This window comes from Bipolaris zeicola (assembly GCF_000523435.1).
Source record: "Bipolaris zeicola 26-R-13 unplaced genomic scaffold scaffold_101, whole genome shotgun sequence".
NCBI classification, from domain to species: Eukaryota; Fungi; Ascomycota; class Dothideomycetes; order Pleosporales; family Pleosporaceae; genus Bipolaris; species Bipolaris zeicola.
Genome location: NW_006912150.1, coordinates 36357 through 57400, shown reverse-complemented (window position 1 = coordinate 57400; position 21044 = coordinate 36357). Strand labels below are relative to the sequence as shown.

At 51.4% G+C, this 21044-nt stretch overlaps 8 protein-coding genes across 8 annotated transcripts; 5 read left to right on the top strand and 3 right to left on the bottom strand.

Moving 5' to 3' along the window:
* Window positions 1-3430: 3430 nt before the first annotated feature.
* On the top strand, window positions 3431-4158 carry COCCADRAFT_27194 (uncharacterized protein; the record flags this gene model as incomplete). Its single annotated transcript, XM_007715242.1, has 3 exons — window positions 3431-3670; window positions 3723-3949; window positions 4020-4158. The coding sequence occupies 3 exons, from the start codon at window positions 3431-3433 to the stop codon at window positions 4156-4158; spliced, it is 606 nt and encodes a 201-aa protein (XP_007713432.1).
* Window positions 4159-4552: 394 nt separating this feature from the next.
* On the bottom strand, window positions 4553-6763 carry COCCADRAFT_99137 (uncharacterized protein; the record flags this gene model as incomplete). Its single annotated transcript, XM_007715260.1, has 5 exons — window positions 4553-5325; window positions 5400-5678; window positions 5753-5967; window positions 6064-6577; window positions 6643-6763. The coding sequence occupies 5 exons, from the start codon at window positions 6761-6763 to the stop codon at window positions 4553-4555; spliced, it is 1902 nt and encodes a 633-aa protein (XP_007713450.1).
* Window positions 6764-8410: 1647 nt separating this feature from the next.
* COCCADRAFT_99131 (uncharacterized protein) lies at window positions 8411-11574 on the top strand (the record flags this gene model as incomplete). The annotated part of the gene is made up of 3 exons (XM_007715259.1): window positions 8411-9386; window positions 9440-11190; window positions 11443-11574. The coding sequence occupies 3 exons, from the start codon at window positions 8411-8413 to the stop codon at window positions 11572-11574; spliced, it is 2859 nt and encodes a 952-aa protein (XP_007713449.1).
* An 860-nt stretch (window positions 11575-12434) lies between these two features.
* COCCADRAFT_99125 (uncharacterized protein) lies at window positions 12435-13344 on the bottom strand (the record flags this gene model as incomplete). Its single annotated transcript, XM_007715258.1, has 2 exons — window positions 12435-13233; window positions 13286-13344. The coding sequence occupies 2 exons, from the start codon at window positions 13342-13344 to the stop codon at window positions 12435-12437; spliced, it is 858 nt and encodes a 285-aa protein (XP_007713448.1).
* Window positions 13345-14171: 827 nt separating this feature from the next.
* Window positions 14172-14837, bottom strand: COCCADRAFT_27191 (uncharacterized protein; the record flags this gene model as incomplete). Its single annotated transcript, XM_007715241.1, has 4 exons — window positions 14172-14206; window positions 14328-14354; window positions 14503-14616; window positions 14663-14837. 4 exons carry the CDS (start codon window positions 14835-14837, stop codon window positions 14172-14174), a joined length of 351 nt encoding a protein of 116 aa, XP_007713431.1.
* Window positions 14838-16143: 1306 nt separating this feature from the next.
* Window positions 16144-17510, top strand: COCCADRAFT_37772 (uncharacterized protein; the record flags this gene model as incomplete). The annotated part of the gene is made up of 3 exons (XM_007715257.1): window positions 16144-16277; window positions 16323-16969; window positions 17023-17510. 3 exons carry the CDS (start codon window positions 16144-16146, stop codon window positions 17508-17510), a joined length of 1269 nt encoding a protein of 422 aa, XP_007713447.1.
* A 446-nt stretch (window positions 17511-17956) lies between these two features.
* Window positions 17957-19768, top strand: COCCADRAFT_37771 (uncharacterized protein; the record flags this gene model as incomplete). Its single annotated transcript, XM_007715256.1, has 3 exons — window positions 17957-18202; window positions 18331-18629; window positions 18718-19768. The coding sequence occupies 3 exons, from the start codon at window positions 17957-17959 to the stop codon at window positions 19766-19768; spliced, it is 1596 nt and encodes a 531-aa protein (XP_007713446.1).
* A 608-nt stretch (window positions 19769-20376) lies between these two features.
* On the top strand, window positions 20377-20601 carry COCCADRAFT_99199 (uncharacterized protein; the record flags this gene model as incomplete). The annotated part of the gene is made up of 1 exon (XM_007715255.1): window positions 20377-20601. A coding segment is annotated over one exon (225 nt), but the record flags the coding sequence as incomplete, so codon positions are not given.
* Between the last annotated feature and the right edge of the window lie 443 nt (window positions 20602-21044).

The following is a 21044-nucleotide window of genomic DNA, read 5'->3' as shown; positions in this document are numbered from 1 at the left end:
TCACCTTTTTCCTCTGTATCTTCTTTGTTTTACATTTCCTTGTTTGCGGCGACTACCCGAGTCTGGCGTTACGGCATGTTTAAGAATATGATACCTCGGTTTGCTTATGACCCAAAATTCATGTCGTAGTAGTGTATTTGTCGAGCTTGGGCCGGCAGTCTGAAAGGTTTCTAGCGTGGGTGTGTTTGGCATGCCTGGCGGCAAAGTGGCTCGGCATGACGGTATAGGCGGATGTTGGGCCGACGCCGGTTTCAACGTTTGGGGCCCTTTTTTTTATGGTTCTTCAGCTCGTTGACGAGCATAGTCATGTTTTTTTGTTAGCGGGCGACGGGGATGACGGATGTTTCCGACCTTGGACACGAATCAAGCAGCATACAAGACAGATATATAAGGATATATTGATAATAGCTGGCCGTGTAGCGGAGTCAAGTTTGTTCTAGGGTGATTTTGACAGTGTCTAGGCTGGCGTGTGCATGGGGGGGCAGAGGGGATTTGGGACCCAGGGTAGCGCGGAGGTGGACCTAGGCGTGGTGTGCATGTGCCTGCCACGCGTCGTTACCGAGTGGATGGATGTTTCAGGAGCCAAAAGGCAGCCATGGCATGAGGGCTCGAGGTAAGTTGGGCGCGTAGGGTTTCAAGTGTGGCAGCGGTGCCGTGGTGGGCAGAGGCCAGGATGGCGGACCGATGCCATGGCATGGAGAGTGCAAGCGAGCTGCATGACGGCAAACAGGTGTCTGCTAGGCAGTGCTGCACGATGGAACTGACATGCAAGCAAGATCTCCGAGACGGGAACTGACTCTTGCACGGACAGGCATGCCAAGGGGAGCAAGTTTATCGAGGCCAAGGGCTGTGGGTGGGTGTATTGTAGAGTAGTGAGTTTGTAGAGTATATGTTATGTACTAGGTGGGCGTAGTATAGGGCAGAGGGTGGTGAAGTTGTTTTGGCGATCCGGCGCTGTGGGTCGGACGAGGCTTCTCCCGTCGCCCGCGCCTCCCCTCCCGCGCGAACGAAGGAACAGACACAGACGCAGACACAGACACGATGACTGTTTAAAAAAGAAACAAGGTCGTGCAGGAATGCGCGGCGTGTTTCGCGCGCGCCTCTTTGGGTTGGCAACTGCACACGCAGACACAGACACGGATACGCACACTCGCACGCACACACGCACACACGCACACGCACACGCACATACACAGCCCTCGTCGCCGTCTCTGGTTGCAACGGCGTTGGCAGACGGTGGCATTCGCTCTGGGCTGCAATGATGCGTCATGCCCGCCATAGTTGCTGCTAGCAGAGTACGGGTGACATGGAGAGGTCACGCATGGCATGGGCGTGGATTGCCCCGCCAGCAGCCCGCCAGCGATTAGCCGGGCCTTCTTCGGACGTCCGCCCGGCCTGTAGAGTCAACACCGAGCCAGCGATCGTCGAGCCCTTGTATTCTGTGTGGGCGACGCGTTGGCGACTGGGCCGGGAGACATCGGCAGACCATCCCCACGGAGACGGCATGCCCACACCTTCTGACCGCCACTCTGCCCATGCTGGGCCTCCACCTCCGCCTCTCGTTGCTTTTGCCCACAACCGTGCCCCTAAACACCTCGAATCACAACAACTCCATGCTCCCACCCTTCTACACCACCGGTGTGACTTGCCAGCACACACAAAATGCCCATGTCTGCTTGCTGCCACTCGCCATGGCCTCGACTCCACCCCTTCACCTCTCCCGTACCAGCCCAGAGGTTCGGCCATCGACAAGCCCACCCCACGGTGCCACTGCCCTGCCTGTCCAGCCGCTCTTGCCTTACCACCCTGTCGGATAAACTTTGTCCACGCGCAGCGCATCATCGCCTCCTTCCAAATACTTACTCTCCCCATCCCAAGTAGCTAGACTACTGCGACGACGTATCAACGCCCACCGCTTGTCGCAGCAATTAGACTTCCGGCCGCTCCTACCGCGCAACCGTACAAACTCGTCTTGTAGCCGCCTGGTAAGTTTGCTGCTCCTCCTCCTCCTCCTCCTTCTCCTCCTGCCCTCCCCCGCGCCTAAATGATGACAAAGCTGGGGCCAGAAGAGTTCCTCTCTCCGGCTGCCCTCTGCAGCTGTGGGATTGCAGGAACCATGCTTTCAAACCCAGCAACTCTACATCTTCTCAACTTACCTGATACCAAATACCCCGCTACACCACTCGTTTCTGCCATTCTGTCATACATGACAAAGAACTTACCACCACTTAGTCAGGACCCGCTTTCGCCTCCAAACGACCGGCGCTACTAACAAGGCCATGGCAATGGTGCTATCCGGGCTTGGAAGTTGTGGCATTTGTCCAAAACTAGTCATGGAACAGGCCTTCGGACCCCTTCTTCCATAATCATCACCTAACCCGTTCTTGAACTAGGGAGTCCCATGGACAGGTTGAACATGTCTGGCAAAGGTCCGCTTTGGCGACCACTCCATGCTCGGCCCTACTCTCATGCCACTGAGGTACGTGTATATATTACCCTCTCTCTTTTCTTTTTCCCCTTGTGTCCAAGACGGACTATTTCTAGCCCCGGAAATAGTAGGTGTCCACCCTTTAAGTGTCCGGCAGATCCCGGGGTTTCATCCATGGCAATCGCATGTCTCGCTTTTTAGTAATGCGTGTGAGCCGGTCCCAGATAGTTCGTGTTCTACGGGACCTAGTGTTGTGCATCTTCTAGTCTATTCTTCTAGCGTGTGTTGCCGAATTATTTCGGCATGTAATTCCCTCTTGCCACCCACTAGTCTCTGACATGTTCGCTCTCGTAGTCATGAGTTGTGGGTCATGTTGATTTGTTGATTAGTATACTCGTTGGATTTAGTTTTCTCGGCAAAGTGTGAGTAAATTCACTAGTGTGGCTGTAGACTGCTTGTCGACACTAGGGCATAATGATCAAGTCACAAATTTGGTTTACTCCGGAGAATGTATTTGCCTGTGGCAGGTGAAGCATGTTCTCAGTTGCCAAGCTAGGAAAAACAAGGCAAGGTACCTTTTACTCTACTTCACCACCCGTACTGCAATTGAATAGACACTGGCCTTGTGTATGTGTATGGAAGCTACATCGTACAATTATGACTGCTCGTATTCATTCCCATGCTGTTTCCAGAAGCCATGTTACCCATGTGAATAATGTCGTGAGATGCCACCTTCGCAACTACTTTTCCCAACAGCAAAGAAGCAGCAGCTTCCCTTTGCTGCCACCTACCTCACGCATTCATGCTTCCAGGCAAGAGCATCTCTACACCAATCCCACTACTTCTACCCAGCCCAACTCTCTCTCTCTCCCATCTCTCCAAATCCCCAGCATCTACATCTGCATCATCATCATCACACCACACCACCGCAACCTCTTAACCCCCCAAACACCAATATTCTTGTTTCATCACCGTTGAAAAGCTATCAAAAGCATCGCCATCATGGTCATCCCGTCAGTACAACAAGCTCAAGCTACGCCTTCCGCAGTCCTAGTCACTGCAGACCAAGTCACTGCAGGCCCAGTTACCGCAGAGGTTGAAGAAGCGAGCTCTAAGCGCTTCATCGCAGAGCTGCTAACGCATGGTCTGCATCTCGTATCCAGCATCGTTGTACTGAGTATTGTCATATATCTCATCTATGTATATACGCATACGGGACTTGAGATGTTTTTGTCTATGCTGGTAGGATATCTTCATCCTCAGCCTCTACCTCGCAAGCTAACCTTTCCACCAGGCCTCCGTCGACATCGTCGTCTGCGTCTTCGCCCTCTGCCACCTCTTCCGCAAATCCTCGACGCCCGATCTCACCATCCCCATGTTCATCCTGTCAAGCTTGTGGCTCACAGCCTTCATACTTTCTTCTGTCGAATACGCTCACGAGCCGTGTATCCAGACTGAGGAAGAGGAATGGGTCAGTTGTCCGATCAAGAGGGCGCATATGGCGTTTGAGGCGATTGCTTTGTGAGTGCATCCCCGTGTTTGAATGTGCTGTTGCTGTGGGTGAGTGAGTATAAGGCTGATGTAAGGGTAGCTTTTTGAGTTTTGCAACTATGATGGTGGAGATTAGGAGGTGGAGGGGAAACAAGGGGGATGTCGAGGTTGTTGATGGGGGTGACAAGGGTGTGGGGAATGCAGTGGTTACGCCGGGGACGTCGAATACGGCTGTTTGAGGGTGCCATCAGTGTGGGTTAAAGGGAAAGTGATTAAGGGAGGACCTGGGTATGATGCGGAGATGTAGTTTGAACAATGGGATGGCACGTGTCGATGGACATGGTAGGGTTTTGGGGTGGTTTTCTGGTTCTTTCTTCTTTTCACATTGTTCTATCATGGATTGAGAGGCTGGACCTTTCTTGTCACTAACGAATCGATTAGTATTAGCTCATTCTCCTAGATTATATTGATAAGATTTCAATTCTCCCATTTCTTCCTCTTCCATTATATATTCTTCGGTGGTGCTGGGTGTTGAGTTGAAAATAGTCATGATTATCTGTAAAGCTACAATTGATACCTCCAACAATCACACCAATGTCCCCATTCTTACCTTTTTCCAGTAAACTCCCCTCATCAAATCCACCCCCTCTCCAAAAACTTCACCGGAATCTCCACCGTCTTGGCCCGCAAATACTCCATAGCATTCTTCCCCAACGTATCAATCTCAGAACTAGCATTATACCCCCGATCCAACTGCTCATGCAACAAAAAATGCACCGCCCAAATCCCCTCAATCTCAAACCGATCAATCCTACCCCCCTTGTACTCTTCGGGTCCCAACAGCGCCTTCACCCGCTCAACCGTCATAAACGAGCGCAACCAATCCCACTCATCCTCGTTCCTTACAAAAAACCCACAATTGCAATCTGCAGCTTTATCCCCCGAACGACCGGCAACTATAGCGCCCAGCGGCGCTTCAGCCGTCGGACCGAAGGCAGAAAGATGCACTGGAGAGGAAGTTTCGTACGAATCCTGGTGTTTAGGATACTGCCTGGTGACCTTTGGTGCCTCGAGCACCTTGACTTCTTTTTCGTCATACAAACTATGAACGCGCAACGCTAAATGCGTCTGCGGCAGCAACGCGACCCAATATTCATAATACGGCTTCGGGACCACCTGCCGCAGGTCGTTTGTGAGAGAGAGGCCGGGCGCGCATTGCAGGAAGACTTCGAGACACCATCGGTTAAATGCTTGGGGCATGTCTGGGCGCACGAGATCCGCGTCCCGGGTTTGGGCGAAGATGCGCAAGTCGATTGTGCTGGCGTCGAGGGAGCGCGGGTTCGGCAGCGAGGACCCGATGGCGTGGAAGCGGAGGGTTGTGAAGCGGGATGTGTTTTTGCCCATTGCTGTTTTTTTGTTTCGTCATCTGTCAGGATACATATATCTAGTAGGTAGTGGAAGGGGGGAAGGGAATAAATACCATATCGGATTTGATCCTCAGTTACTTTACATTTCTCGGCTATATCCAAACCGGCCATGTACATGTGCCATTCGCACTGCCAGCCTGCGGGGGCCGTAATGCCGATTTTCGTAGTGGGAGGCGGAGGGAGGCCTTTCACGCCTGTGACGCGGACGACGTCTTCGGAGACTTGGTGCATGCGGATGTGGGTTAGGTCGGCGGTGACGTCGCAGTTGTAATAGAGGGGGCCTTGGATTTCGTAGAGGAGTTGCGAGGTGCATGTTCCGATTGTTACGCAGCCTTTTTTTTCGTTTGTTAGTTAACTGAGATGTGTTTATGGGAAAAGGGAAAAAGAATTAAGGGTGAGGGTTTACCGCCGCTGTCTTTTTCCTTTGCAATGTTGAAGGTGCCGTCGTAGTCGACCTCCGCGATTGGGAAACCCATATTGACATGTTTCCCGGTCTTGATGAGATCTTTGAACATGGAGTAGTATCCTCCGCAAACGTAGCTCGAGCACTCGATTAAATGCCCTGCAACTAGTGCTCCGGCGAGTTCATCGAATTGATCGTTTCGCCAGTCGTGCCACCACCTATTAAACCTGTCAGCCCATCGCCCCCCCCCCCCCTTTTTCTCCACACATAAAATCAAGCCAAAGAAAAAAAAAGAGAGCACAAGAAAAACTTACGCAGCAGCCCCAACAACCGGCGCAGCATCCGCCACCCGTCCCGCAATAACAATATCCGCGCCCCCCCTCAACGCCTCCGCAATACACAATCCCCCAAGATACGCCTGTGCACAAACAGGTTCCATACCCCACTCCTCCAACTTCTTCCCATGCATCAAACTCTCAAACTGCTCTCCGTCTTTAATCAGATTCTGCACCTGCTCCGTCACATCATCGCCTTCTACCCACGCGACTTTCAAATGGCTCGCATCGTGTTTCGCAAGCATGTCGACGACGACTTCGGCGAGCAGCTGGGTATCGGACGCGCCCGCGTTGACGGCGAGTTTGGTTTTGTTGCGGACGAGATGGGGTATGGCGGGCTCGAAGCATTGGAGAAAGGTATCTGCGTACATTGCTGTTTTCATGCGGTCTTCAAGACTCTGGGTTCCATTTGTCGTGCTGGTTTTGGATGATTTTTGGTTTTTTACTTTGCCGCTGCCGTGCAGGGTCATTGTCATTTCGGAGAGCCAGTCGCCTATGTATAGCGCGTTAGTTTATAGTTTGCTGGAAGATTGATTTTTTTTAAGCGGGTTATGATACCCATTACTACGTCGACGTCGGGGTCACTGGCCATACGTGTTATGGCGGTTGAGCGGTCGGTGAAGCCGCCGGAGCAGCCTGCGATGCGTATGGCGCGTTTGCGGGTGGTGGAGGGAGACATTTTGAGGCGCTTTGGGTTTGGGGCCGTAGTTTCTTCAGAACAGACTTGCTCAGTCATGAGTGAGACAGATTGGTGGGAAGAGTCTGCTGAATGAGGATGGAAGGCTTTCGATGTTTATATACCAAGTCCTTTCGTATACACAAGGCAAACCATGCCTATTTTACGAGCTATTACATTTGAGACTGGCCAATGACGGCCTTCTACCCGTAGAGTTTTTGACGTCTCATCATCGTATCCTGGAGTGCATTGCGGATAATAATTCACGATGGAAGATGATTTCCCGACTGCGGCAGCGGGGTTGCGGGGAAGACGGGGAATATTGCACGACTTTCGAATGACGAGGCTGCTGCTTCTGTACTTTTGCTTTAGAGTTATGAGATTTGCATGACAGGCGGGGAATGCTATGAAAATGGGTTGCTTCTTCAGATCAAATCTACTCATAAAGTAACATCATACCAGTGGGAGCGCAAGAGGAAAGCAAACTGCACATGGAGTTGGAGAAAGTAAGATCGTAAGATGTAAACATGACTCGTGCTCTCGTTCATTGAAGGCTGACATGAATCGATAACATCACTAGCGTAGACCCTTCGGTTCGTACCATCTGAAAGTCCGGGGCCCGGGGTAATACCCGGGGGTCTTAGGTAAGTGTTCTTCTGATATGCTTCCGCAGCTACGATGGCCAACGCTTGGACATCTACTAGCGTATCTTCCTGTTCGTTTCCGTCAGCTTTGGTTTCATATTCGTCTTCCAACTTTTGTCATTTTTGCACGGCTAACATGAGGGTTCAAAATCATCATCTTCGCTATTCATCTTGCCAGATGAGTCGGAGTAGTTGGTTTTCATCTCTGTCCTCAGGTTAAGGGAAAGGGGGGTTGTAGCGTGAACGTGAGAGGTAAACACTCCATTGACATTTTGGGAGAGCTTGTTGATTGAGTTCATATGTCCCTACTGTTTGGTGAGCATGCAATACATTGCGATATTCTACTAGAGCGCCCATATATTTCGAGCGACCTGCAATTTTTCAAAGCCTCGCTGTGTGATAATGGAGAATATGGTGAGTAGTTGGCAAAGTCAACGTTTGGTATGTACTGAGAAAGGTGAGATTCAAAGGCTCTAGATCAGGGTGTCTCCGCGGTAAGTCACTTGGCAATTACTGCTAGGTGGACTTTGCGGGGAGGATGCATAAGTGTAGTTCGAAGATGGAGGTAAACTGTAAAATCTCTTCTGTGTTCGCGTCTCAGATATTGCAAGTGAATAGAATAGTGACAAAGGAGCCGTGTATAATGATGACTAATTAGTGTTGGCTTTCAGTTTCTGCATTTGGTTATTACAAGTGTAAGGCGCTCGGAAAGGCGCTTTGTAGAGGCGATACATGTGACTCAGGGTAGGGTGGCAGTTCCAGCCCCCAATGTACACCTAACAGAGCGGCCAATTGCAGGCCGGGTCGATCCCGCCCCATTCCCAGCGCTTGCAGCCATGGCGCTGAACGACTGCACCTCAGCCCGTTCAGCCTGATAGAGTCACCATGAGGCTGAGCAGCAGGTAACGTCTGCCTGCACGGCAGTGTCAGGCCTTCTCAACCATCGCTCTCCCTTCATACTTCACCGTCTGATTCCTCTCACCTTTTCTTGCTATAATCACTCTGAATGGCCCAGCTTCCTCGGTTGTCTCGCGAGGAATATACTGTAGGATGGGTGTGCGCGCTCCCGATCGAGCTGGCGGCGGCGCGGAAAATGCTGGACGAAGAGCACCAAGACCATGAGCGCGAGAGCGACGACATCGATGAGAATCTATACTACCTAGGATCGATTGCTGGGCATAATGTCGTGATTGTATGCCTACCAGCAGGACGCATTGGCAATAACCCTGCGGCGGTCGTGGCGACGCAAATGAAGGCTACATTCAAGGGAATCCGATTCGGACTGATGGTCGGCATCGGTGGAGGAGTACCCAGCCCGGCGGCAGACATCCGGCTCGGGGACGTGGTGGTCAGCCAGCCTGACAAGACGTTCGGCGGGGTGGTGCAGTACGATGCTGGCAAGGCGACAGCGAGCGGGTTCGAGCGGACGGGATTGCTTAACACGCCACCGCAGGTACTGCTCAGCGCGGTTGCGAAGGTGCGAGCAAATGAATTCCTAGGTGAGAGCAGGATGTTAGAGCACATGAGCAAGCTGGAGCGCATCCCTAGGTTCCAGCGAAGCCAGGCGGGGCCCGACGTTTTATTCGACGCAAGATACGACCATGAGGGTGAGCAGACATGCGAAGGATGCAAGAAAGATCACCATAAAACTCGGAAGCCACGCGACGAGGAGGTCATGTCTCACTACGGGACGATCGCGTCGGGGAACCAGGTGATGAAGAACGCGGCAGAGCGAGACAGGGTCAGCGCGGAGCTTGGTGGGGTGCTATGCTTCGAGATGGAGGCGGCGGGCCTAATGAACAGCTTCCCCTGCCTCGTCGTTCGTGGCATCTGCGATTATGCGGACTCGCATAAGAATAAGAGGTGGCAGCCGTATGCTGCGGGAATTGCGGCGGCGTATGCAAAGTATGTGTTGTCCGTGATCCCGCCAGCTGCCGTAGCGAAGACTCGGACAGCGGAGGAGGCAATTCAGAGCGCACGGAGTTAGTGTAGCCATTCTGTTTCCTATATTGCAGCATGGCTAATAGTGCGATAGAGAAAGCAATCTACTCCATTCCGTTCCTCCTCAACAAGTCCTTCGTTGGGCGAAAGACTGAGCTCAATGAATTGATGCAGAAACTCATGGTCGACAAGGCGTGCTACCAGATGTCGATTGTTGGGCTCGGCGGGATGGGTAAGACACAAGTGGCGCTCCAGTTCGCGTACATGGTGAAAGAGCGCTGGTCCGAGATGTCCATTTTCTGGATGCCTGCGCTGAGCATGGAGACGTTTGAGCAGGCGTGCGCTGAAGTAGTACGACTGCTCGGCGTACCCAAGGCAGCCGATGGCGAGGACGATGTGAAAGAGCAGTTTAAGCGGCATCTGGGCACGGTGCGGGCAGGGAAGTGGCTGTTGATTGTTGATAACGCTGACGATGCAGATATTGTTTTCGGTGGTGCTCACTCGAAGGGCGTTGTCGACTACTTGCCACAGAACGAAGAGGGTGTGATATTGTTCACCACACGAACGCTAGACGTAGTAGGGAAGCTGACAGGCAGCCATGTGCTAGAGCTTGGCGCCATGGACCGACAAGATGCAACGACCTTTTTGACTAAATCGCTGATCAACAAGGAGCTCCTTAGCGACAGTGCCGCCACAGCAGACTTGTTGGATGAGCTAGTGTGCCTGCCTTTGGCGATTGCACAGGCAGCTGCTTACCTAAACAGGAACAGGATGTCTATCCAAGAGTACTTGCGGCTACTACACAATACGGAGCTAGACCTTGTTAAGCTTATGAGCAGAGAGTTTTGTAATGACACCCAGTACAAAGGCACGGAAAACGCAGTAGCTACAACATGGGTGGTGTCATTTAGTCAGATCCGCGCACGCGATAAGGCAGCTGTGAAACTTCTGTCTTTCATGTCGTGCATTGAGTGGAAAGCGATACCGCGGTCTATTCTGCCGAGAGTGCGGTCCAGAGTGCGGATGACAGACGCTATTGGCACGCTCTGTGCATACTCTTTTCTAACAAGACGAGAGAATGAAGACGAGTATGACATCCATCGACTGGTACATCTAGCAACTCGGATCTGGGTTAGGCAGTACGGCGACACGAGAAAAGTGGTGGAGAAGGGTATCAGACATTTAGTCCGCATTTTTCCCTCGAACGACTATGAGAACTGGAAAAAATTAAGGGCGTATTTGCCACATGCGCTGCGGCTGCTCAAAGACAAGCAAGGCTATGTGGTAAAAGAGAGGTCAGAGCTGTGTCTCTTAGTAGGACAATGTCTGCGGGCTGACGGGAGGATCCAAGAAGCAGTGAGATGGCTTAAGAAGTCGTGTGAACAGAGGAAGACACTCGACAAGCGCAATCCGAAGCGGCTACGTTCACAGCATTCGCTCGCTATAGCATACGAGGCCAACGGACAGGCTAAGAAGGCAGTAAAGCTGTTAGAACACGTTATCAGAATACGAGTAGAATTGCTCGCAGAAGACCATCCCAGTCTATTAGCGTCGCAGCACGTACTCGCAATGGCATACGAGGCCACCGGACAGGCTAAGAAGGCCATCGAGCTGCTAGAGCACGTTGTTAGGACAAAAGCAAAAATGCTCGTAGAAGACCACCCTAGTCTATCAGCGTCGCAGCACGTACTCGCAATAGCATACGAGGCCAACGGACAGGTCAAGGAGGCCATCGAGCTGCTAGAGCACGTTGTTAGGACAAAAGCAAAAATTCTCGTAGAAGACCACCCTAGTCTATCAGCGTCGCAGCATGCGCTCGCACGCGCATACCATGCCAACGGACAGGTCAAGGAGACCATCGAGCTGCTAGAATATGTGGTTGAAATGGGACAGAGGATCTTTAGATCTGATCATCCTGTTCGACTGACATCGCAGCATGAGCTTGCACGAGCATACCGCGCCAACAGACAGGTCAAGGAGGCCATCAAGCTGCTAGAACATGTGGTTGAGATAGGACAGAGGATCTTTAGATCCGATCATCCCGATCGACTATCATCAGAGTGGGAGCTCGCCACAACATACTATGACAACAAACAGGTCAAAGAGGCCATCGAGCTGCTGGAACATGTAGTTGGAATAGAACGGAGGATTCATAGGCCCGATCATCCCGATCGACTGGAATCTGAGAGCCTCCTGAAATCTTGGCAATGTGAGTTGTCGCCGAGCTGATGTTGAATGGATTTTCATTTGTCTTGATTAGCTTTTTTCGCCTATGCATTTTCCAAACGCGTTGGTAGCGTTTGATAGAATTACCTCATGTTTAAACAATTCTCGTCTCGATTAACACGGGCTACGTAAAAGCATTTTGGTATCCTCAAGAAAACCCACTACGCCATCCATCTGTAGTTCACATTGCTTTTTCCGTCTATACATGTTGCACTTTGGCCGTGCATTTACGATATTGAAAAAATGTGTCCCATGATCTATATGAGTCATTTCGCATACCCATCTATTAAGCACCAAGATACTACGTATCATCATTAGAACTTGGCGTCGTAAAAGAAAAGATACAAAAGCAGTCTACGTAATGGCCTTCTCGAAAACCCTACTGCAACTAAACCACACTATTAGGTTCTTAGTTACTATAGATAATTTGTGCCATATTATGCATCCGTATCCGGACTACTAGCGCAGCTCAAGACAAGAGCGCTGAACAAAAAAGAACCCGTACATGTATTTGCGCCTATACTCCTTTTGTGTGCACACCGCGTGCACATGCATTTCATTTCCCACCCGTGATGTTACTTTTCCCCCTTGGGCTTGGAAAATTACAATTTTTGGAACATAAAGTGGTCGTGCTTCTAAAAAAATAAAAGGCGTCATAGCTGTTGCACTTTCCGCTGAGGGCAAAGCAAATGGTGGGCGTTGCTGTCGAAGTTGACGTTGCTTGAGTGTTGAAGGTTTTTCCGGAACAGGTGTCCAGCTAGATCCGGATTTAGGGCCTTACAGATACTAGCACGCGACAGGGGGGTCCACTCGGCAGATGGGATGAGCCCTGACCAGCATCGTCTCTTGTAACTGATGACTGATTAATACCTTAAGGCTTTATGGAAACTCTGATGCGATATCGGTAATACCGGTGATTTCAGTGAAGCGCTGCTAGTTGCCATCGATTCGGAAGCATTCGTCCTTGTTTCAAGCTGAAGTTGAGATCCGACGACCATGAGGGAAATACGCAGCCCCTTCTTTTTCAACACATCCACTAAGTTCTGTATCTGGATAGTAAACTTGGTGGCAGCATCCAGAAAATGCTCGTAATCAGCATCGCTCAATGACGCCTGTGCCAAGTCCACTTCGATTGCAATTTCCGTTCGCGCTGTCTGGATCATACCGAGCGCCTCGATGGCACTGCAAAACCGTTGCTCTTCAATCTTCCGGTTATCGGGTAACAAAAAGGCAAAAAGAAGAGGCTGAATCTGTATCTGTAACCGTCGTGCATAGACGGCTGGGGTCATGCCAAAACCAAAGCCATCCGTGCTGAGAAATGGCTCAAGCAGGCACATCTCGTGATGAGCAAACTTGAAAGTGCGTGTCCAATAATAGCACTCTAACATTTCCCGTGCAAGATTGAAGTCCCAGCCCTTTTTGCTCAAACAGGCTGAAACAGGGTCTTCGATCCATCGGTATGAGAATTGACCGCAAGGTTCCCGGATCAGGTGAGTGAAGCGGTACGTCCTGCCCAGGGCAGCGCGGCGCACAATTACTTCATTGTCATAGCTTCCTTCAAGACAGAAAATGTATATGCGATTCCGGAGCTCACGTGGCAAACGTGAGAATATGTTCATAACACTGCTGTCTCTACTAGGGGGACTGGCCGTCCTGTGCATGCTTCTGGTAAGTCAGCATCAGCCAGAGGATTCAAAAGTTGTCTTGCTCTCACTGTTTTTCAGAATGAATTGGAAAGGAATCGTTATTCGTTGATGCGTGTGACTCGTGCATGTTGTTCCGTCGGAGTATAGTCACCGATGATAATATGCTCGCACACCCTTCCTAACGCAGCCGTTGAATAGATGCCGTCCGTTCTCTGAGCCAAGGCAAACCGTTCAGAATTCGTACCACCCCTTCTTCTACCCAGTCCACAGCGAGAGCTGGCGGCGACGCATAATTAAGTAAATTTTGGGAGGTGAGCCTCACGCCAGATCACGGGAAGCACTAATCTGCAAAGAATGCCTTTTCGCGAGTGGTTTTCCAACACATTTGCGCCTAGTCGGTGCCCTGCAACGCAGTAATCCCGATTAGGAAAGCATTGCGCGAAGCACGGATACTACGGAAGCCCGAGAACAAGGCTGATCCTACACAGATTACGCTCTGCTTGACAGTGCGGAATTCACAGTGGCACCGAAAACCCCATCCAAGAGGGCCCGAAACAGCCCAAGACTTTTATCGACGTCTTGACCTTCCATATCGTGTGGTCGCCCCAGCCTCGGTACTACGAGGGGCGTATTTTATTTTTGGTCCAAGTGGCCCCAGTATGACAGTGTCAGCCAAGACTGGTTTGCGAATACGATGAATGCTAGTAAGGCCACATGTTTGCGCATACTCAACGTCTTATCCACGCCACCAAACTGCCTGCATGTAGCTAGTAGCATTGCCGCCATGTCACGTGCTAGTACCCCACATTCCTAGGCCCTGGCTTACACCCTACAGGCTGCATGCATCCGATCTGTCATCACTCTGCAAACCCTACAACATTGGTTCGATACTGTCTCAAAGAAGAGATGTGCATTCTCCTCAAGCACCCATCGTTACCCTCTCTGCTCACCTCTCTACAATCCCAACCCTGTCACACCGCCTCCCGGCACTGAGCATGTACAGTTCGCCCCCCCTCCCCAGCACGAATCCAGACACACACTGATGATTCAAGGGCCAATAAACCCGAAACTCATTGTCAGTGGGCATAAGCGCTCGACCTAGTAACATACCGTCTGACACAGCATACCATGGCTGCGCTGTAAGTATGCAGGTAAGAAAGCGCTATTCTAGGTTCCTATTCGGGCCCTTCGGGCACCGCTCCAACAAAATGGTCTAGTACGAAAATTTCCCCGAACAGATGAGTAGTAATCAGACTGGATAACGAGAGAAGAAAAAAATTCTTACAATGCGGTGGCGGGGCTACTGGTGGGAACGGTTGGCCACGGGCGAGATCTACGACTACAAGGTGGCGATCGTCAGATTGTGTTGTGGTTGTCGATGATGACCATAATGCAGCTGCTATAGGTATGGGTAGGGGGCTGCCTGTATCAACCCGCCTACCTACCATATCGGCACACCGATATCTTTTTACGTTTATCCGGACCGCGATATACTTTTACCCGATGAGCCCTTGAGCCGCCTCCTGAATTCCATGGATGCTTTCTGCATCTCCTGGCCTTTCCCATGACCCTTTGTTCGGCATTGCTGCCGCGACGCGGGCACTGGCTTCGGGAAGACATGTCGTCTGTATAGCAAGATGCATGCGTACTAAGCGCTTCGGCCCGTGAACCGCCAACTTGGCATCAAGGCTGCTGATCTTACGCTCGAGAGACGGGTGTATACGAGCGGGATGGAACCGTTGGAGACGGTCTCTTGAACGTTTCGCGCTCTCGTCATCCAAGGATTTCATGCGTACTGCCCGCATGTCTGATCAAAGGGGCATTTTCCCGTTGCCTTTAGGGTGCGTTGTCGATTGCCAACTGTCAGCTCTTTCTCTAGTCGTCTTACTCTTGTGGCGCTCACTTCAGCCTGTATTGGTTTTTTATCCTCATTTTCGTCGCAAATTCGCTTTTCAGGCGCCCATAATCCACAGTCGGCGACCTCCACGAACAAATAGTGTGTGACTGCGCAGATTTGTTGGTTTAGCTGATAAGTAAGCCGTGGTGGGGCCATGGGGGCCATGGGGGCCGAAGGATCGATCTCTTGACCGATGAGATGGTTGGTTTGTACAGCGTTGGATTATACGAACAAGTCCACACACCAGGGCTGTGGGATTGAGATTGATGACTACTCTGTAACGCATCGGATCTTTTCATGGATGTCATTGAATATCCAGAAGTAAGGACCAAATTTTCAATCGACCTCACCTGCAGCCGCCATTGGTCACCACTTTGGAATAAGATGAGATTTTCTAGGCAGAAGTGGACACCATAGACGCTAAAACTTCTGCCTCGAGACAATGAGATACATTTGGGGCCTACAAAGCCCTATGGTGGCCTTTTGCTGCACTCCTGTTCATCCATGGCGCAAAGCTAAGAACTGCAGTCGCGGTTCCTGGTCCCGATTAGGCTCGAATCCAGGCAGAGCCAGCCTCGCAATGGATACGATACGGCCGTTTCGGCAGTGCCATGTGTTTTGCACATGTTCTGGGCCCTCTCAGAATTTCAAGAGACCATATCCCAATCGTGTTAATGGCGCATCACCAATCCCATCCCAGGGACGCTCAAGGCTGTCGCTGCTGGACATGACTCTTTCACTTGAACGAAATGAGATCTGAGGCTCAATGATAGAATAAAACGATCCTGCGCAGGATTATTGGGAGCCTGGAAACATGAGTGGATAGTATATCCTATTTACCGGATCCTAGGCTAAGTCACTAAACGGCGACTTGGGAAGCCACGATGTAGGGGCCGAAGAGTAGGAAAAGCGTGAGAAAAGATATACAATACATGGAAAAGGTGCCCGGCTTACTGTGTCGATGATCTGATCGCCCGGTTCCATCAGCACCTAAATCCTCTCACCTTACGCCTGTTTTCAACAATCGGTATGACACGGAGTAGCAACAGCGATGGTGTGTACATTATTGGTTTAGGCCACCAGTACCCCGAGTATGCAATCGGGCAGGAAGATTTTGAGGGATACCTTCACCGTCTATACCCTGAACACGTCTCTTCACCAGCGTCAGTACAGACCAGAATCTTAAGAACATCTTCTCACGTATACAGTGTGCAAAAGCTTATTGGGTTCAACGCAAAGACGCAAATATCTTCCCGTCCGACAGTCCTTGACCACACCAAATGGACGCAAAAAGATGCCACGCCACCAACTCTTGGTTCAATATCTCATGACTTTCGTACCGTGGGCGTCACTCTCGCCGCTTCTGCGTGTGAAAAGGCCATGCGGGAAGCAGGAGTTGGGCCACAAGAGATAACACACATTGTTGCCGTGACATGCACCAACTCTGACAATCCAGGCTACGACCTCTTTGTGTGCGAGAAACTCGGCCTGGGGACAGACGTTCAGCGTGTTCTCGTCCAGGGCGTGGGTTGCGCAGGAGGTCTATCAGCATTGCGAGCAGCAGCTGACATTGCTGCCGCTGCATCGCTCAAGAGACGAAAGGCACGAGTCCTCGTCGTCGCATGCGAAATTTGCAGCCTCTTCTTTCGGGCAGAGATACAAAACATCTTGCAAGGCGGAGATGAGACACTGCGTATAGCACCCGCATTGTTCTCTGACGGCGCTGCCTCACTGGTAGTGTGCAACGAGCTTGCATTGGCTCCGTCTCAAACCCCTGTTTACCAACTGAGGGAATGGGCGAGTATGGTGGCGCCGGGGACGTCAAGCTTCATGTCGTATAATTTTGGGAAAAACGGTGGGTACACTCTACTCTCTACGTGACCACTAGTAAACTGACCCTGATACCAGGATTGATAGCTACCATTACGAAAGATGTTCCCAAAGCAGCAATCAGTGCTATCGCACCGATTTTCCAACAACTCTGCAACGCATCCGACGCCGGTATTAGTAATAGAGCACCGTTGCCCCGGATGCCAGCAGACTTTGATTGGGCAATTCATCCCGGGGGTGCTGCCATCTTGCACGGCGCGAAAGACTCGCTCGGTCTTACTGACGACCACATCAGAGCCTCGCTCGACGTCTACAAACACTACGGCAACTCTTCGAGCGCATCTGTACTCATCGTACTCGACAAAATGAGACACCTGGGCCCGGGTAGAGACGATGTGGTCGCTGTCAGCTTTGGGCCAGGGTTGACAGTGGAAATGTGCATGATGACGCGATGCCACGCCTCAGATCCCCGTATGTCAGTTCATCGACGTCAAAGAGCGTCTTCGTTTTGGGCAGCGCTACACTCGAAATTTTCGAGGAGGAATACAATACATCATCGGGGATGATGGAAAATGTAAGTTAGTTGTTCATATTATGGAATTACATCTACTGAGTTGGATGTTGTACATATCGCTACTTTGTAATAAATAAAAGTAACATGGCAAACGAATCGGCAATCACAACATCGCTTTCAACAGCGTGAATGAAATGTATTCACAGTACTACTTCACACAAATACACATGATAGTCCAGAGAAAGAGTCCGATGTTGCATGGAACTTCGTGGAATTGATCCGCACAATAGTGGATCACGATGCGGAATCGGGCCCGGACCCGCGGACATTGCGGAGTCCGGGAGAGATGGACACTAGTGATTGGATCTCCCGCGCAAACCAGTGACGATGTTGAACAATTCACACAACAAAAGTCGCATCAAGAAAACACGCTTGAAACCCCCCTCTTTCCCTCTTTTTGTTCCTTTTCGACGTTGAAAAAAAAAATTCGACGGCAATATGGAAAAGAGTCTGACAACAGACCCAACCCAGCAACGCGACACACCCGAGAACCAGCCATACAAAGCAACTTGCTACGCGGAAAACCCTGCATTGCAACATAGCGACAATCAAGACACTACTAAACTATTGCAACGAAAATGGACATCATGGTTCACACAACGCAGCTCCGATCCCCCCTTTCTCCTCAAATATAGAAGTTCAGATAGTTTTATCATCGGGACTGTAGCTTTGGCTGTTTTTACCGTAAGTCATCCTCATCCTCATCACCATTGCTGCATCAAAATCTCAAAAAATAAAAATAAAAATAAAAATCTACACTATCAAACGATAAGGGCAAAAAACTAATCCATGATTTTTTTTTTAAAAAAAAGGACATGTTCCTCTACGGCGTCATCGTCCCCGTAGTCCCCTTCGCCATCTCGTCGCGCAGCCACGTGGATGAAGGCAGAGTGCAATACTGGGTCTCTGTGCTCGTGGCCGTGTACGGAGCGTCTCTTCTTGCATGCTCGCCTGTGTGCGGATGGCTTGCTGACCGCGGGTCGTCCCGGCGCATGCCGTTGCTTGTGGGATTGCTGGTTTTGCTGGGATCGACCGTGTTGCTGAATCTTGGCAATTCGATTGGGGTGCTGATTACGGGGCGTGTGTTGCAGGGTGCTTCGGCGGCTGTGGTGTAAGAAGACGTCTTTTTGCTTTTTTTTGAGAAAAAAAAGTCTTATTTAATTGGTGAGAGAGGGCTAAATGACTGACCATATTTGCAGGTGGGTTGTTGGGCTTGCGTTGTTGGCTGATACCGTGCCTCAGGATCAGCTTGCCACAGCGTCCGGGTGGCTGTCGATAGGTATGTCACTGGGCATGCTGATATCACCGCTTCTGGGGGGCATCGTGTATGATCACGCTGGTTACAATGCTGTTTTCGGCATGAGCTACGCACTAATTGGGCTGGACGTGATTCTTCGACTGCTGCTTGTGGAAAAGAAGGTGGCGGTAAGATGGGATGCCAGTGCGATAGGACGGCGACCAGTCGAGGCGCATGACGGCCTAGGTGGAGACGCTACACCACAAAGTGAGGGATCAGATGCTTCCAAAACGCTAGCCCAGTCGGAAGCAGGCCAGCTCGAAATGCAGCGGCAAGAACCGCCTCGACGGCGGCTGCGGGATCGCCTTCCTCCCGTTGTATCACTGCTCTACTCCCGACGCTTACTCGCCTCGTTGTTCTGTGCACTCGTACAGGCGCTTTTGTTGACGGCATTCGACTCGGTTCTTGCCATTCACGCTGCAAAGACCTTCAACTGGACAGCAACGGGTGCGGCGCTGTTGTTTCTTCCCATTGCCATTCCGAGTTTTCTCGCGCCATTGTGGGGATGGCTGTGCGACAAGTACGGCGGACGATACCTTGTCATCATCGGGTTTTTATGCGGGTGTCCGCCGCTGGTGTGCTTGCGTTTTGTCACGGAAAGCACGATGAGGGACAAGGTACTTTTATGTGCATTGTTAGCCATCGTGGGTCTCACCATTGGCATGACGTTTCCGCCCGTCATGGCTGAGATTTCCGCCGTGGCGGAAGCAAAGGAGAGGAAGTTGATTGCAAGCGGACGGCCTGGGTTTGGGAAAGGCGGTGCATTTGCTCAAGCTTACGCATTGTTCAATATGGCTTTTGCTGGAGGTTCCATGGCCGGGCCTTTGCTAGCTGGGTTCATTGTTGAAGCACATGGGTGGGCGACCATGGCAGCGGTACTGGGAGGACTATCTGCCGTAGCCGCAGTACCTGGATTTCTGTGGTTAGGCGGTTGGATTGGCGGGAAGCTGTAAGTTTCGTGGTGAAAACAATATACGTATACTGGACGAGTGTATGGATTGTAGAGCATGTCAGAGCATGCTGGCAACATGCACTTGGTGAAGCTGACGTGCTCAGCCTCCAAAAAATGGTATTATTCTACCTTGAGCAGTACCATAGCATACTACCAGGTCAGGTCCGAGGTACAGACTCCTGGCTGCAGCGCTCATGTCCGGTTCAACATGCGCGCACGTGAATCCGGGGGATTGATGGCCGGTTGGGTTGCGGGCCTTTCCCGTCGGCCGGTTGGCTCGCATGCAATGGAAGCCATCACACGACCGGTGATGATTGACGTTGAAAAGTGGCATTTGGTCACATGGCGGCTAGTCTGGGGTATACTGGGGCATTGTGGGGTACCTCGCCCCGGCCACCCGCTATACTCTGACTACTAACCACCTTTGTTCAGGGTCCAGGCAGACTACACAACTGACCGCCATGCGGCAACGGCAAACTACTCACGGCCTTAGGCTGCGACAGACCACTTCTGCCCTGCTATAGGTCAGGGTAGAGATCAGATGACGGAGCGGAAACTCACCCGCGCCCTTGCGCCAAGCCGAGGTCCATGGCAGATGTACCTCCATGACGACCTGGACACTGTCATTCGCGACGTCAAAAACGCCATGGAACTCCCAAGACTCCGCTTCGACGGCGATCAGGTCGGAAGCCGAGCGATGATGTGCTCGTATCGACTCGGCACATGTGCTACACTGAAGCCCCGATTCTAGCGTACCGGCGCGTGTGTTCTCGGCAGAGAGAACAACGCACGAGCAAGTGCATGTCAACATCACGTGCCGACAACCCTGTCTGAACGTGCAGGGCCGTGTGACTGCATCACCGTTGGAAGCAAGATGAAGGTGTAGTTCTCGGACATACCCACGTCTGCCGCCAAGTGTCGCTTGCAGGCATGACCTGCTACGTCACCACCCACTGCTGCCCTCTTCACACTGCGTGAAATCCCCATGTTGTGCCCGAAGAGGCATTTTTCATGGTTGCTCCAGCTTTCCCTCTCATCACCCGGACCCGTGGCCAATCATGTCGCGAGCTCCCTGGCTGATTCACACATCTCCACTCCGCACAGACTCGAGGAGCAAGAGACCTGCCTATTCTGCTCTCCAAGACTCCCCCCCGCTCACTTGCGATCGTCATGTGCAGTCCAGGACTACAGCCATTATAGTTCCCGCGAGCGAACCATGGTCGCTATTGCAACGACCTGGCTGGGTATGTTGGCATTTCTTTGTCTGCTCACGCTCG